The sequence below is a fragment of the Anneissia japonica genome, unplaced genomic scaffold, assembly GCF_011630105.1.
Source record: "Anneissia japonica isolate Jap-2015-1 unplaced genomic scaffold, ASM1163010v1 scaffold287921_len548085_cov176, whole genome shotgun sequence".
Classification (NCBI taxonomy): domain Eukaryota; kingdom Metazoa; phylum Echinodermata; class Crinoidea; order Comatulida; family Comatulidae; genus Anneissia; species Anneissia japonica.
Window position 1 is genome coordinate 287,139 of NW_022750794.1, and position 16,977 is coordinate 304,115.

Genomic DNA, 16,977 nt, shown 5'->3' on the forward strand with positions numbered 1-16,977 from the left:
GACACGAGAACACAGCATACTCAGTCTTAGGGTATTGTCTCCCGGTCTACTGTCCAATCACTACCAGAAGGGCTCACTGGAAATAAGTCATTCTTTGGATTTTCATTTTTCTATCCTTGGTGTTTACATTGAATATGTCCAATTTTGCCAAGCTAGTTCACTTCAAATCATTATTTGTGATGGCCTATGCCTACAGTATCTTATCACTATTTGTACACTCTGTTTCATGATGGTAACGTGCCATCTTTGATACGAAGGTTGGCCACCATGGGTCTCCATCATTCTAACACAATCTTCAGCTGCTCTCTTTACCTCCATGTAAGATGTTGTTAAGCACCATCTGTTGATGCCATCCATTTGACACTCTGTTTTAGTTACCTATTAAAAGTATCTGTAACTTATTAATTGTACCTATAAATAGTATTGATATTTACATAATATTAATAGTAACCTAAACATTAATGATGTGTTTGTATTAATTGTTTTAACTTTTTTTCCATATTTCCATATTTAATTACAAATTACCAACATTTAGATCAAATACAAAAAAGTCACAAACGTTGAATTGCATTTAAAGCAATGGACCAGAATGTGTATTACTGATAGTATTGCAGCACAGTCACATGTTGATTTGTTTGTCCATTGAAGTACCTGTTGACTTTGCACTTTACATGACTAGTTCCAAACAAAAGCTATAAAAGACACATGGTGTTTCTGTATACTGGATGAAGGACGGAATAAACACAGTGAATGGTTTTTTATGATTTTTGCTTTGTTGAATGTTCATTTTAAAGAAATGATCATGTGGATAAAAGTGGGTCGAGCTCACCATTTACTAATAGTCATAAAAGGGTATAAAAAGGAGATGTTTTTGGGGTAAATTATGATCTTCTAACTTTTCTGGATGCCTAAAGAAACACAATTGTGAATGGTTTTTTTAATCCCTTTTGTTCACTGTTCACTTAGGAAAGATCATGGGGGTAAAGTGGGTCAACCACATCGTTTTACCAAGTCATAATACAGTAGGGTACAAACTGATGTTTATTATTCACGAGACTCTTTTACCCAGTGGGTGTTCTACAAAAAGCTGTGAGGTGCATAAATACAATTGTATAAAACTTACTAAACTAAATTAAAAAACAAAAATGCACATTGACAAAGACAATTGTATAATAACAACACATGAAACTATTAAGTACAAAAATTCAGCAAAGTACAACTTTGCTGAAAATTTAAAGAAACACCAAAACTCAATACCACTGTACTCTATTCCGTGTCATTTTGTAGTTATAGAAATTCCACTTTTCACCTTTCAAATTATTGAAAAAATTCTTACAATGTTGTATGTCATCTATTTTTATATTCTCGATTGATTGAGAAATTTATTAATTGATTGATAGAATGACAGACTGACCTATTGATTAGTTGACTGACTTTATATTGATTGATGATTGATTGATTGATTGATTGATTTTGCTAGACCAAGTTATACCTGATCATTTTTCTGTTAAATTCTATTTTAGATGGCAAATATTGCATCAGGATTGATCAACAAGCGGCTTTTGATCCAGAAGCAGGTCAACCTTTCACCTCAGATCGTCGATGAAATCTTCCGAGCTTTAGAGGTATGAGAAAAAAGATTCTTTGTTTCAAAAACAAGTACATACTGTAGGAAAATATGGGATAAAATACTGGGTAAGGTCTTGTAAAAGCGTTACTTGTTTAACATCCAGCTGCAAACAATTTTCAGGGTAGGAAGGAGGTTTTTAAGTTTGTTATTAAAATTAAGCAGACAAATACTGTATGAGTTTGAACACTCAATCAACATTTTGGTTCACCATTGACCGTGGTATTTAAATAATGGAAATCAAATTGCTTGCTTTTTTTTTTCAGGGCTGCTGTACTACTGCCTTGATCGTACATGTTTTTAATAGAGTTACATACGATTCTTTGGGTATATCGTGTTAAGAAAATTTTTGATAAAAAAATTAATCAGCCCAAATTGAAGGGTAGGAAGGGGACACTACTACAAGTACAAGCCTAATACAGTAAAGGAAACTTAAGATCATAGAAGCCATAGAGTACTGTCTGACTCAGCCGATTACCCACTGAGAATAATATTTCCAGTCATAATTCATTTCTGACTCATGCAAATGTATTATTATTATTCAAAATATAAATGGTTTAACTAAAAGTTAAAAGAAAAGTGTTTTCCAAAAAGAAAGAATTTCTAATATAAAATTAATAAAGGATATCTAACATTTATTATTCAAATCAATGGCACTGTTATAGAGTAAAAATTAGCATCATATATTGCAATACATTAACATATTTTAAATACCCTTAAGATTGGACCCTAATGATACACAATAATAATATTTTAATAATAATAATAACAATAAGAATAATAATAATAATAATAATAATAACAATAACAACAACAACAACAACAACAACAACAACAACAACAACAACAACAACAACAACAACAACAACAACAACAACAACAACAACAACAACAACAACAACAACAACAACAACAACAACAACAACAATAATAATAATAATATTTTAATAATAATAATAATAGTGTTATAAAGCACCTAATAGAAATTGCTGAAGATGCCTGTTGATGAAAAAGTAAACAGTTTTAAAACAGTCAATCTTTGCTGTTGTTTTGTTTTGTACAATTGAAATTTTATCTAGTCATCAAAATAAGTGATGTGTCTAAATTGGCGGGAAAATATTAGGGGACAAGTTAACTCTTCGGCGGCACTGTGACAGCACTTTTTATTGACTATACCAAGTTTTTTCATGGGTTGGTATATGTTCAAAGGGTGCCCCTACTTGTGCCGCTCAAGTGTACTGCCGGTTACATAACATCCAACAAACATACACGTCATTTGTATGTTATTGTCTAGGTGTATCTTCCCAGAACTACCAGCGGAATAAGTCTGTGGTTCTACAATGTATAACAAAGAAGTAATAAACGTTAGAATGTTACCCCGATTTTGACAAGTTTACTCATCCCTGGCGCCCTCAGCAACACTCTGTGAGACCGGTATACTCATTGCTGGCAGCCAACGTGTTAAACGGTGCCTGTTAATTAGATATTAAAACAGTTCCTCATTCTAATATTGAAATGCAAAGAAGCAATTCTCAAAAATTGTGTATAGCTCGCTGCACATCATGCAAATTCTCTAATAATATAATAAATGTTTTCCAGACTATTATTGTACACTGTAGGAGCATGATCATGAATTTCTGGTGTTGTGTATGATATTGTTTAATATATGACTGATTGTATGTATGTATTGTACACTGTAGGATCATGAATTTCTGTTGTTATAATGTCATGTTAACTGTAAAGGTATTTTTAAATATAAACTGATTGTGTATGGTATTGTTAATTAATATATGACTGATTGTGTGTGCTCTAGGGTTGGCTTGCTGGTGTAGAGCACTTTATAAATGTTGATTATTATTATTATTATTATTATTATTATTATTATTATTATTATTATTATTATTATTAAGTAAATAGTAATAATAAATGTAACAACCAAATATATTAATTGTATATTTGAATGCTATTTCAAAAAGTGCATTATAAAACAAAGTCCTAAAATTTCTGTTTCTTCTTAGAATTGTAAATGGCATTAAATTTTGTTGCAATTAAACTGTTAACATAAATATAAAATTTTAGTAAATTTTAAACATAAACAATGTCTGTCTTTAGCAATTTAGCAACTCTTTTAACTAGCAAACTTTTATTAAAGTTGATGAAAGAGAAACTCAAACGGAAATATCCTTAGATAATAAACAGGGGCAGGAACTTTAAGAATTTCTTCCACCCACACTCCAACTCAGTTTTAATTATGTTCAGTGAGTGAAACATTGCTACAATGACATCCCATTTCAAATTGTCTTTAAATTTGCACAAAAAAAAAAAAAAAAAATTATATAAAAGTTGGAGGTTCACAGCCATTGGCTGTACTAGTCATTCTGCGCAGTTGGTAAAATCCTAGTTTAATGAAGATGACCTGTCGAATTGAAAAACTGGTAAACACTTGACAAAACAAAATGGCTGCATAGTTACCACGATACACGCTGCGTAATCAAGGTTGCTTCGGACTGTGGCAACATGTGTTTTTTCGTAAAAAAAATTATGTTTTCATCCAGTTTTTGAATTCTGTTAGCCTACAATTATTTTTTTGACTTCATGTGGGTAAATATTATAATTATTTTCTGAAATTGAAGGTAAATTATATTAACGCAAATATTGTTGCTAAACTGACTAATCTGTCACATGGATAACTTAACGCTGATTAACGCACGCTGGTTTACGTTAATTTTCGTTGTCAATGAATTCTATTTTACGAACCATTAGAATGAAAATAATACTCAACGAAAAATTGTAGTCAACGAAATGAACCAGTCGAATATTAAAGCCCATTATTATTTTATATCTTAACCATTGAATGACACTGGTGATAACATGGATAATGATTATGGTACAGGTTCTGATAATTGATAATTTTTATAGGCCTACAGTAGTAGTAGGTGTCCTAACTACTCAACCGTCATTAAATAGTTGTTTGGCATTATATGAAATTTCTACAATATTCTCTATGAATATCAATAAACATCTGAAAAATAGAAATATTTTGACTACCTAGTTTTCCGTAAAAAAGAAAAAAAAAACCCATCATTTTTTCTAAGTACTGTAGCTTGAGAATGATGATGACACAACCCGACTCCCTAAGGTAGTGACGATATCACGACCAATACAAGCAAAGGGGCTATAATTATCACATGACTTTGAGACTATGCTGCTACTACTGTGAAACTGCCTGCTCTACTTCTATGAGACTTTGTAGCAGTGATGACCTCATTTCCTGTCCCACAGCTGCACGCTTTAAACAGAAGTAGAAACATTTTTTTACCCGCAAATCACCTGTTTTTTGTGCCTTTCTGGTAATGATTGTTTCCCGTTTTATTTGTAACTGTAGCTATGGCAACAGTTAGAATCTGTTCGAGATAAAATCTCAAAGATGTTGCAACAGTTCAATTAAAAATAGATTCAATTGCTGATCATTTATAAAGATAAAATGATTAATCAACTTTTAATGGAAAACAGATAAAAATTAATTCAGTTTTCCTGATTATTTATTATAGCCAATTACAGTACATACAGATTATGAAATTGTGAATTAGTGAAAGGTATTTTTTATTGAATTTTTTGAATTGGAAGCTATTAATAATTTACTTAATTATGCAAATATTGATTTTGTTTATTATGTATTAGATAGTATTAGACTGCACTGTATTGTTAAGGGAAACCACTTGATAGTAGATTTAGTTCACTTTTTGGTTTTCCTCTCTCTTTTAATGTTTTTATGACCCAATTTTTGTTTGGGTTTGTTTTACTGTTTAAATGCATTGTATAATATTTGTATGTTCAGAGAGAAATAAATGAAATGAAATATTTTATCATGAAAAATGAGCAGATTTTTTGTCAGGCCATTTTCTTTTGAATTCAGTTTTTTTAAATATTTATTGAAACCTATCTATTGTGAACTTGAGAATGAGATAGCAATAAATAGATTGAGTTTGAGTAATTATTGTGTTAAATATCCATCCACACACTATAAAATTTTAGGGACAAATGTTATGTGTTGTGCCCATATATGGGCATGATGACGTACAATAATATTACACCCAAATATGGGCATCACATTTTTATCACTTGATATATGGCAGTGTGTACAGACCTTTGGAAGTCAGTTCATGTCCACGCTATCAAAGGACTTCGCGATTAACGTAACGCTAGCGTAAGTATTCGTGCGAAGTATTCGTAATCGTGCATTTTATTTCCTGTTTACATCTACGCTTTAAATTATGATCGGTCAAGTCATTGATGTACAATACAGTATGACTGTCGTAACTCAGTTGCGTACGCTAATCTATCATACGCCAGTAATTGCGTGATAGCGCTGGAGTTCACTACCCCGCAAACACAAGTTCACACCACTCGATTAACGTTACTCTAGCATAACTCGTTGTGTCTGTTCATAATTAGCCTTTGCCTCCGATTCCGAATTTAGAAATATTAGCTGCATTGAAATTTTAATTACCGGAATTTATAATATTTGGGTCACAAGGTCTAGAAATTTGTTGATAGTTGTCGTCATAGAAGGTGCTTGTGGTGACATCATTTGTAGTGATCTTATTAATATTGAGAACTTACATCCTCTTTAGCATGGAATAGTAGAGTGAAATGTTCTATTAATAAAAACTCATATTGTGACTGTTTTCATTAGTTCAAAAACCTCAGTTTAACTTTACAAATAAAACATGTGATTGGGTTGTTTCTGCTCTGGATTGGATTGGATTTATTTGATGCACCTGTATGGCCATGATGTGCCTATATATGGTCATGATGTGATGTCATCATGACCTTATTTAGGCATACCACATGTTGTTGTCAAATAGAATGTTTGATCTGGATATTTCTTACATCATAACAAAATGTACTTGATTGTAAGACAGTGTAAAGCAGGGGTGGGCATAAAAATTGGTCGGAGGGCCAAAGTGAATTTTTTATTTAAAACCGAGGGCCGCACCCGAACATTGATGTTTCAAGTGTGCTGCCAAAAACCTCCAAGCATTGTTTTTACACCACTTTATTTCCAGTTTTAATATTATTACTTTTTACAGATGATCAGTGTCAGGCTGTAAAAAAAAGTGTTGCTTGGCGGGCTGTCATGGGGTTTTAATTAATTTTTGTGGGTCGAAAATAAATCGCTCTCAGGCCGCATGCAGCCCACCTGTGGTGTAAAGTTACAAATTATGCAAAGACAGCCATCTGTAAATTTTTATTATGTAGGTACTTGGTACATTTTGATGCAAAAAAATATAACATTGTAATATCAGCAATTACCAAGTGTTTGAGCCAAGTGGGATAATATTGTATATCTGTAACTGAGGCCTTTTGCCATGATGCATTAAAGAAAGTTCTCATATTATTGTAATCAGCTTGTAAAGTACATAATAATATGGCATAAAATCATGTTACTGTTCGAAGCAAAAGTAAAAGTATAGTGTAGAGTAGAAATAACATATTTATGGTAATTAAAAATCCAGTGGCCTATTGGAAACGGTTACCGTCCTTTATTTCATGTACAAAATATTAACATCCATTCTGGGTTATCAAAGTGCGGGTGCTGTTACCTTATTCCCCCCAGTCGATTCTGGGTTATAAAAATGCGGGTGCAGTACCTCATATATAGCCCCCCCAGACACTGCCTGGGTTATCAATAGTTGTGCCAACTGTAATTCTGTTTTTTTTTAAATTTATGTAACAACTTTCTTTTTTTTGAAAAAGATTATGTATTTTGTATCTTGTTATACAATATTTTTGGTGTCTTCTTGTATATCTTGTTAAATTATAGAGGATGCTGTGGATTTGACCAAGTTCTTTCTATCGCTGTATGAATCAAACAACCTTAAAAAAGCTAATGAATTGTTAATGTTTTGTATTATTTATTAAATTCATTTTATTTATCTTCCCTTCATGCAGGAGGTAGCCGAGTGCGACAATTCAATCGTCGTTCACTTCATTAAGGAATTTCAACTTTCAGAGAATACGTGGCAAAACAAAGATGACAGCAACCTCGATGTACCAGTTATCAAACTCTTATTGGATCTACTCCAGTTTTCTTTGGTAAGGTTTTTTTTTTTCAGTTTACTGTAGTTTTAAAATCAACGCTCTGATGATTTATTCACTTCGATTTACAACAGCTAATGCACTATGAGTCTTGGTGAATTATTAATATTTAGTACTTTTTATTAAAAAAGAAATATCAATCAACATATACCAGGTTAACTATCACATGGGTCCCAGGCTTGAAGAAGTTAATTCAAGAAAGCAGGGGGAGGCGTTGGGGAGATGGGTGAACCCATCGGGGGAAACGGGGGAACCCTTCGGGGGAACCCCACAATTCTTTGGAGAAATAAATTATATGTACTGTATATTCTACATATAAATAAATTGTGCTTTTTCTAATAAACTGGAAAAACAAAATCTCAAATTATTAAATTTTTCTGTGGTTGAAATTCGTTGAGCTGCTTTTTCTCCCTTATGTTTTTTTCATGCCTGCCCAACACAAGATGTTTGTTTTTGCAAACAAGTTCTCGGGTCCTGGCCTTCTTCCAATTTTTGTACTTTGTATTTGCTATTTTTTATTTTCTAGTGGCTTTGGAAGAAAATAAATGTTTTGTTGAATTGAAAAATTGAATTGAAAAATTGTCAAACCTAGAGGCTTCCCCCCTGGATCACATTCGATATATTTTGAGCAACAGCTGACTAAAGGAGCAGGGAGGGGCTTTCACTGATTTAGGGTGACACCACCTTAACTCCACCATAGTAGGGCTGAGGTAAGAAAATTTATGATGATGGCAATCTCAGACTCAGAAAATTCAAAATTATTTTCTTTTTCTCTCCATTTTTTTTAAACTTAGAAAACATTTTTCGGTTGGGACTTTCCTCTTAAATCCGCCACAGACCTGATTTATGAGCTTTCATAACATTTCATTTTATTTTGCTGCACATCGTTAATACACATTGGCAATTACTTCCGTGAAACAATTTATTATTTAAGCAGTGGAAAACATGAAATTTTATGAATTTGCGGGATATGGGTTAATTTCTGGGAGTTTTTTACTTGCTTGCTGGAGTGTGGTAGGCTGTACCGAGTTCCGGGAGACTCCTGCGAGTGCTTTTACACAGATGCCTCTTTTGAATCAGAAATTTCCAAGCTTTGCATCCTGTTTTAATTAGGCCGATAGTTTTTCTGAGATTTTGTAAAAGTCAGCTAATCTACTCATTGAAAAAAAAAAAAATATTGACGTTATAAAGGACATACTGTAAAATACTTATAGGATTGGACAACCTAGATGCCAGCACCACACGAGCAACTGTGAAATCTGTGTTGGCTGGCCTTTTTGTGTTTCAAATTGCTGGTGAACAGTGCGGCTGTGCTGGACTCTGCTTTTTAGGTCTTCCCTTTCTTCCAGTTATGGTTTCGGTTATATTTCATGGTTTACAGTATATCTCTCTTGTGGACATCTTGTTTTTTCAACTTTTGGATCAAAATCCTGATTACCAACCTGAATTTTTCCAGATAGTTTCCTTTATTCTAATTCTTGGAATGGCTAGTTGCTATTATTATTAAAAGTCATACCTTTGGCTTTTGCCCAATCACCACCAGAAGGACCCCACTGGAAATAAGTCTTGTTCTAGCCTTTCGTGGGCTATCCTTGGTGTTTACACCAAATAAATCCAAATCAAAATCCAAGGTTGACACATAACATTGGACATAAATTGTAATTGGTGGACTTTTACTCGAGATTGGCTTATACTTTGTATAACAATTTTATATTACCTCCTGTAGTAGAATAATAGTTAAATTGCTGTCCCATTTAGAGCAGACTCACAAATGAATGAAACTTCTATTCAGGAAATGAAAGTCCTTGATTGTAATTAGTCGTGGAATTATCTGGCTTTGCCACATTCACATGCGTGGAAAACTGCAAAGCAAGCAAGCTTTAAAACATACAGAATTTATACACTGTTCACTTTCAATAACATCATGGCAGTCATACAGTGCACCCTTCAATAATGAGACCCAAATAACAATTCTTCAACCTTTTATCGCAAAGCTGGCCCTCTAATTGGAGACCAACCCTGAGACCACCCTAAGTTTTCAGGTCTAAAAGGTAGTCTCGAATTGGAGGGCGAAGTGTACTTTAATACATGTAGTGTTCATAATAATAATGGTAGACTTTTACAGCGCATATTGTTAAGCCCACTTCACGTTATCTTAATACAACCGGTAATTGGATTAAATGCCTATGGAATGCAGACTCAAGCTCCCTGGTGGAGTATTCCATAACATTGCTGCAGCTACATCAGCACATTTTGACATTTAAGCCTACCAGGTACCCACTTATACTCCTGGGTGGAGAGAAGCAATGGCTTTACAGTAGTTACTTCTATCTTTTTTATTTTTTACACGTTGACTGCCAGACCTTTTTTTAAGGTTGCTTCCCATGTGCCAAAACAAATTTACATGTACAAACATACTTTTTTGAATATTATCTAGTCGTATCATCAAAATGATGTGTCTGATATGTTGGCAGTAAAATATTAGCTGCACACTGATAGAACATTTGGTTCAGTATGCCAAGTGCGAGTTATCTTGTCCGCTTTTTGCATGCGTTGGTATATGTTCAAAGGGCGTCCCCACTTGTGCCGCTCGAGTGTACTGCCGGCAACATAACACAACACGCATACATATGTCACTTGTATGTTATTGTCTAGGTGTATCTTCCCTGAACTACCAGCCATTGAGTCTGTGGTTCTACAATGTATAACAAAGAAGTTATAAACGCTAGAATGTTACCCCAATTTTGATGAGTATACTCGTCCCTGGCGCCCTAGCAATACCCTGTGGGCGAGTATACTCGTTGCTGGCAGCCATCGTGTTTAAACTACTCTACTGTAGGCTGACTTGGAAATAATTCAGTTGACATTTGTTAGTGCAGGAGTGACTACCTGCCACTGTGCCATACACCAGCAATTTAAGGTACAGCGACCTGTAGTAAACCAAACTTCGACATATTAAAAAATATAAATAAATATCAGTAAATGTATTCATTACATCCCACTAGAATTTCTAATTCCTTCCTAACCTCAACCTTTCCGTTTTCCTCTTCAAACATAACCTTACAGTTCACTAAGAAGGGCCTGTCTAGGTGTTGGTTTAACAGAACTTAAAATTCCTACAAACATCCTCTGATCTGATAAGCTTTCACAAACTCTCCAGGGCGCTGCTGTCGTTGTCAATTGCGTAAGACGGTATATAATATTTATACCGATATATGTTTTTTTCATCTCTAAAGCTCGTCTATAGTACAATGCCGTAATTAATATTTAAAAAAATAACAATTTAATAATAATGACACAATAAGTATTTAGTAATTAACTGATTTTTACAAGATCTTTCTATAGATCAGTCTATAATTTTTAAGGAGTGTGAGTATGACTGCGCTCCTTAACACGCATACATGATATCTTGCTAGACTCCATGGGTTTGTGGTGGGATGGTCTTACGGAAGATATCTGCTACTTCTTTGCTGTGTAAACTATAGCTACTGTAGAGTTAAGAAGTACCAATAAATTACAACCCCTAAGTGGACAACTTTGCAACCAATAAAGTGTCCCCTACAGGATGTCCTCTGAATAGGAGTTAGGTGTAGTTTTAAAAGATACTTATGTCTCCTTGAATTTGTTGATTCCTAAGTAGCAGATTTTTTTTTCTCCTCAACGAAAAAAAAAAAAAAAACTATCAGAAAAGATTATAATTTATGTCGTTGACATTCATAGTACAGTACTATAGAGCTCCGAAGTTTTCATCATACATTTTCATCTGCCAGCACTATTATAGAGTAGAGATTTTATGTATATTGAATAGCACTGGATTACATCACAATAGGTGAAACTCGCTATTTATAATTGTCGTCGTTCAGAAAGTCTACTAGTCATAACATTAACTAACACATTAGTTTATCCTGCACTAAATGATAATAATGTAATAATAATAATAATAATGTAGTTTTATATAGCACACATATCCATTAATATAAGATGCTCAGGGCACTTCAAGAAAATTAATCAAGAAAAATGTTTGCTACTTATGATTAAATGTTTTCCAGCCAGAATCAAGAAGAAAGTAATACTTGCCATTATAATATTATAATAATAGAACTGTTATTAATATGTTTGCTTTTAAATCATTATAAAAAAAAAAAATGGTAGACATAATTTTAACATAAAGGTTCGCTAGTCATAAGAAATTGTAGCACTAGTCATAATGAGAAATGGAGTAACCCCCTATCGTTTTGAAAGATGTACTGGGTTCTTTAAAGTGCATATAAGCCAAATTGTGTACACTGGGCCTACGGTTTATAGTCATCATGTTTATGTCCGGGAAGACTTGTTCCACGTGAAGAACCATTGACAAGTGTGCCGTTCGAACCAGCGCCGATATTATAACTGTACCTTGCGGCACCCCTGCCTTTAACCGCTCGGCCATCCAACTTGCAAAAAGTGTTTGCTGGTCATAATGAATGAGTGGCTTTGTTTTTTTTAGTATGACTAGCATTATACCTTATGACTAATGGTCCAATTTTTATATTATGACTAAAGACCCTTTTGATTATGACTAGGAAACCCTTTTAAAAAAAATTATGATCGCTGACTCCTTTGTTAAGGGAATTCATGAATACCATGACTTTTATTTATTTAAAAAAAAATTATGACTACCATATTACTAAAGCATAATTTTAGAATAATGATTATGAATAGCAGTCATGAAAAATAGATGTTTGGGGCGAAATAGAGGGCGGTGGTGGGGTTTGACAAATGGAGGTTCTGGACCACTTTAGCCCCACCATGGTTGAGGAAGAGGTGTGAACATTTTATAATTATGGCACTTGTTACTATTTAATCCTAGATAATAAAAAGGATCCAATTTATATTAACGTGTTACAGTTAATCAGACTACTGTATAAGCTTAATCTTTGCGTTGATGTTCAAATAAAATAGAAGTAAAACATTTGGTCTCAACAAAAGGGAATATTACTTAACCATGAAATTTTCGGCCTTGATTTTGAGGTGGGGAGTATTACTTTGTTTAGGGAATAATTATATAGGCCTATATATTATGTAATTATGGCACTTGTTACTATTTACTAATTAATCTCAGATAAGAAAGTATAATACATACTCCAAGTATTGAAATGCACGCTATCGTGTTTCCATTCCTGATGTTGACATAATTAATGTCGAAATATTGAATCCCAACGCGATGGCGTGCATTTCAATACTTGGAATATGTATTATACTTTCTTGTTACTATTTAATCCTCTTAAACTCACCAGTGACAGCATTATATAATTTTCAGGGATAGCCAAACTAAAGGCAATGAATTTTTAGCATGCAATCAAGCAGGGGCGGCCCCAGGAATTTCCCGACGAGGGGTCCAGCTCCCCGACAAGGGAGTCCAAAGTCCTAATTTACTTTAGTAGGGAAACCATTCAAAGACCAAGTGAAAGCTTATAATGTGATCTACTCAAATATAATATACAGGTAGGCTCAATTTTTGAATTTCTAACCATGAGACTCATTTTGTGGTGAGACCTCACATATGTGTTTTATTACTTCATTTTTTGGAAATAAAAGTATTAATTTGATTAGATTTGAAGTACAGTACAGGGTGGGCTTACAGTATACCCAAAGGAACTAGTGTTTTGTGAATAAAAGTATTGTAGCTTATTATACAAATTGGTTTAATACTGTACTAGGATGAAATAAATGTTAAAAGTGTTCTAAAGGTATAAACTGTTGATATGCACACAAATTCCATTTTCAGTTTGGTTCACATTTTTAGTAAACAATATTCAATTTTAATGACAGCGTCGCCATTAGGAGAATTAATTTCACCTTTTACCTATAAGCAACGACAATTGATACTTATTGGGTGACATGTCTAAATTTTGTGTATTTTAACAAACTTTATCTACTCTGACACGCACAGCTATACCCTGCACACAAAGTCACATAAATTCAAGATACACCTTTCATTTTTGGTAAAATGGAACAGTCCATATCAGAGCCATATCTGCTGTGATATTTTGAAAGGTGGTTGACACAAAAGCCCATTAATTCTAATTTTTTTTTTGTCCATTTTATTTTCTAGATTTTGTTGATACTTTAATTTCTAGCTTTAATTTTGCTTTGTGTTATATGCGTATCTATATTACCTATAATCAACGTGGTTTGTTACATTACCTTTGGCTCGGGAAATATCAGCGTGGTGACAGAGACTTCCTCACTTCTTTTATTCCTTCCTGGCAATTCATTTTCTACATCTGTCATTAATTTTAAACTTATTCAAATGTATAATAATTAGTATGCCAAAAATATGTCTAACAACATAAGAATTAGTATAGTACTATATTTATACACATATGTTGATCAGCAAGTAATTAATTTTAATATTTGTTTTATTGTATTTTGTTTTAACTGTGCATCCAACTGCAAAATCGCCAATAACAGGTTGATACTAACAACAATGAACAACGAAATATCTAAATAACATAAAAAAATTTAAAGAACATGAATAACAGGAAAACATTTGACACCTCTGAAAGTAGTTTAGCCAAAAAAATTCAAAGAATATTTGTTCAGAGGATTAAGTTACATCCTCAAATCTTGTCAACAAATTTCAAGGTAGGGAGGGTTTAGAGGTTTTTTTTATGAAAACGGTCATCAAAGAAACAATAGAAACATAGAAGTTATTCTACATTAACAAACTGACAAACATTTAGTGACAATTTTGTCCTTCGTAATTTTTCAGCTTTAAATTTGATTTTCTGATAATATTTGTTGGCTTCCTAGCTTATGTGCATTATTTTGTGTACAAACAATGGCCCATAAAGGAATGCCTTTTTTAGGAAATTGTATAGCTTTCAGAATTTAAGCCTAATAATGGCTGTATAAAATGAGCTAAGTTATTTTTTTTACCTCAAAAAAATGTAGAAGCAATTCTAGACACTGGAAGTTATTCTATGTTTTTTATTATTATCAGTTTAAAAAATGTAAAATTAAAAATATTTTATTTAAAAGAACTGTTAATTGCTATTTTCGATAGCATAAGTAATGTTTTGCAAAAGAATATTTCAAACAAGTTTTTGGGGAGACGGGAAGGAAACTGTACTGTTTATATAATGTAAGTACTGTTCATCACGATCGATGTCATTGCTTATTATTGCTACATTTTGTTCAATTCTTTTACTTTGTTGAAAAACATAAATTCACATGCCCAGACAGTTAGGTACTTAATCCCCTGTTCACACCTAATTAAATCTGTTTATTATCAACTTCAAACACCTTTAATTTGATAGATGAATCTGTATTTTGTTAATAGTGTGAGATATACCAGTACTGTAATCATGGACCTATTAATAAGAGTTTTTAATATGTATTACTCAATTTTAGACACAAAACCCAAAGATATGCACAACAGTGAAAATAAGGACATCATATTACTATAAGCATAATGATGTACAGTGGAAGTTATCAGTGTAGCACATGGACGACCAACTATGTTAATTGAAAATTTAATGTACTTTTTCTCTTCAGTTGCATTCTTTACAAGGCCAAATAAAATTATTTCAAGTTTCGCCTGCCCTCATAAAATTTTTGGAACCTCATAAAAGTCTAAAAAAATCATTTTTGCATAGAAAATCAAAATAATGATGAATCTGAAAGATTTTTGTCAAAGCATTTATGGCAGAATATATTACAAAGATTAATTTTTGCTTCTTTTAAATAAAAAATAATTTTTATTATTTACCAATCTGTTCTGAACGTAACCCTATCCCATGAAAACATGAAATGTATAAAACAATACTTGTAACATTCCAAATATTGAAGATAAATTTACAATAGGAACCATAGGCCATGTTGGTGTCTGGTTTTATGTGGCCTAAAATGTGTGTAGCAACATTGGTAGATATGTAAGCTAAAGTTCCATTATCATGATGCTATTAACTGGGCCTATTAGAGGGCTTGGTTCTGCACCAAAACCAAATCTAGTACTAGTAGGCCTAAATGTCATAGAGAAAAATATGTTGAGGATAAAAAATTATAATGTATTGTCATGATTCATGAGTCACATTTTGGAATCATTGAAACTCCTTATTTGGAATAGACTGAATTCAAAGATGCGCCTTCACTGTGAGTGAGCCCTCACTCTAAGCATTTCTCACACTAGTATTACCCTAGTAAAAATACCTATGGAAGATACCATACTGTTGCAGAAATATTCAGCGCATTTTTTTCTTTAACATACCAGGTACCCATTTATTCTCCTAGATAAAGTGCTTTGTCAAAGGACACAAGCAAAATTTACAGCGACCGTTTCGAACCTCCGAATATAAGGTTGAGCCCGATTCTCAACCACGATAAATATTGAAATTTAGAACCTTTTTTTTAGAATTTCCAATATTTATTAACATTTAGGATAATTATTATTATTATTGATTATGATAGCAATTACAATACAAAAGCACCGATGTTGAAAGTAAATTTCATTATGATAAGATCCATTCTGTAAAAAATTGTGATGCTCGCTTAAATTACAAAATTACAATTACAAAACTTATAAATTAAGTTACAAAAGAAATAAAAGGGAAAAAAAAGTAATTTATTTACCGGCCTGATAGCTGTAGGATAAAAGCTTTTTGAAAATCCAAGTATAAATCCAATCAATTCAAATACTTAACTATTTTACATGATGTGATGATCATGATTTATTTTGGGGTTAAGTACAGAAAAATAACTATAAAAAGGAAATAGATTAATAACTATTTCTGACATCATGTATGAAATCACTGTGACTATCGCAGGCCTGTCAGTTGTTGATGATTGACAAATTGCACACTTATGAATGTTTCTTTGGCAGACGTTTTGTACTTCAAAGGAAGTTCATGAGTTCATCCCTGAGGCTGTCGCTGTTAACTTTCAAGATCTAATTAGCTATACAACAGATTCTTAGTATCTTGTGAGATTAAGTAAAAGTGGTCTGCCGCCCTCTAACAGCATAAGATTTCCTAAATTGTGATTTTGAAAGGTTTTGACAAAGAGAAACTTGGTACATCTGCATATAGCATATATAAGAAATTGATGGAATCGCATTGGTAGGCCTTGAAGAAAAATAGGGGTTACATTAGTAGGCCTTAAAAAAGGTATCAGATGGGCAGACATTTTAAGATATGGTAGGCCTACATATTTAAGGTACAGGGCCCCAGTTTATGTGAGCCACAAGGGGTGGATGCATGCGCTAAGAT

At 32.9% G+C, this 16,977-nt stretch overlaps 1 protein-coding gene across 3 annotated transcripts in view; it reads left to right on the forward strand.

Moving 5' to 3' along the window:
- The window catches only part of LOC117121532, an 84,402-nt gene that overhangs the window by 14,180 nt on the left and 53,245 nt on the right, over positions 1-16,977 (forward strand). For all 3 annotated transcript variants that reach the window (XM_033266759.1, XM_033266761.1, XM_033266760.1), the window contains exons 3-4: positions 1,524-1,625; positions 7,583-7,726. In XM_033266759.1, the coding sequence (XP_033122650.1) occupies positions 1,524-1,625; positions 7,583-7,726 (246 nt within the window). The remainder of the gene's footprint in view (positions 1-1,523; positions 1,626-7,582; positions 7,727-16,977) is intronic.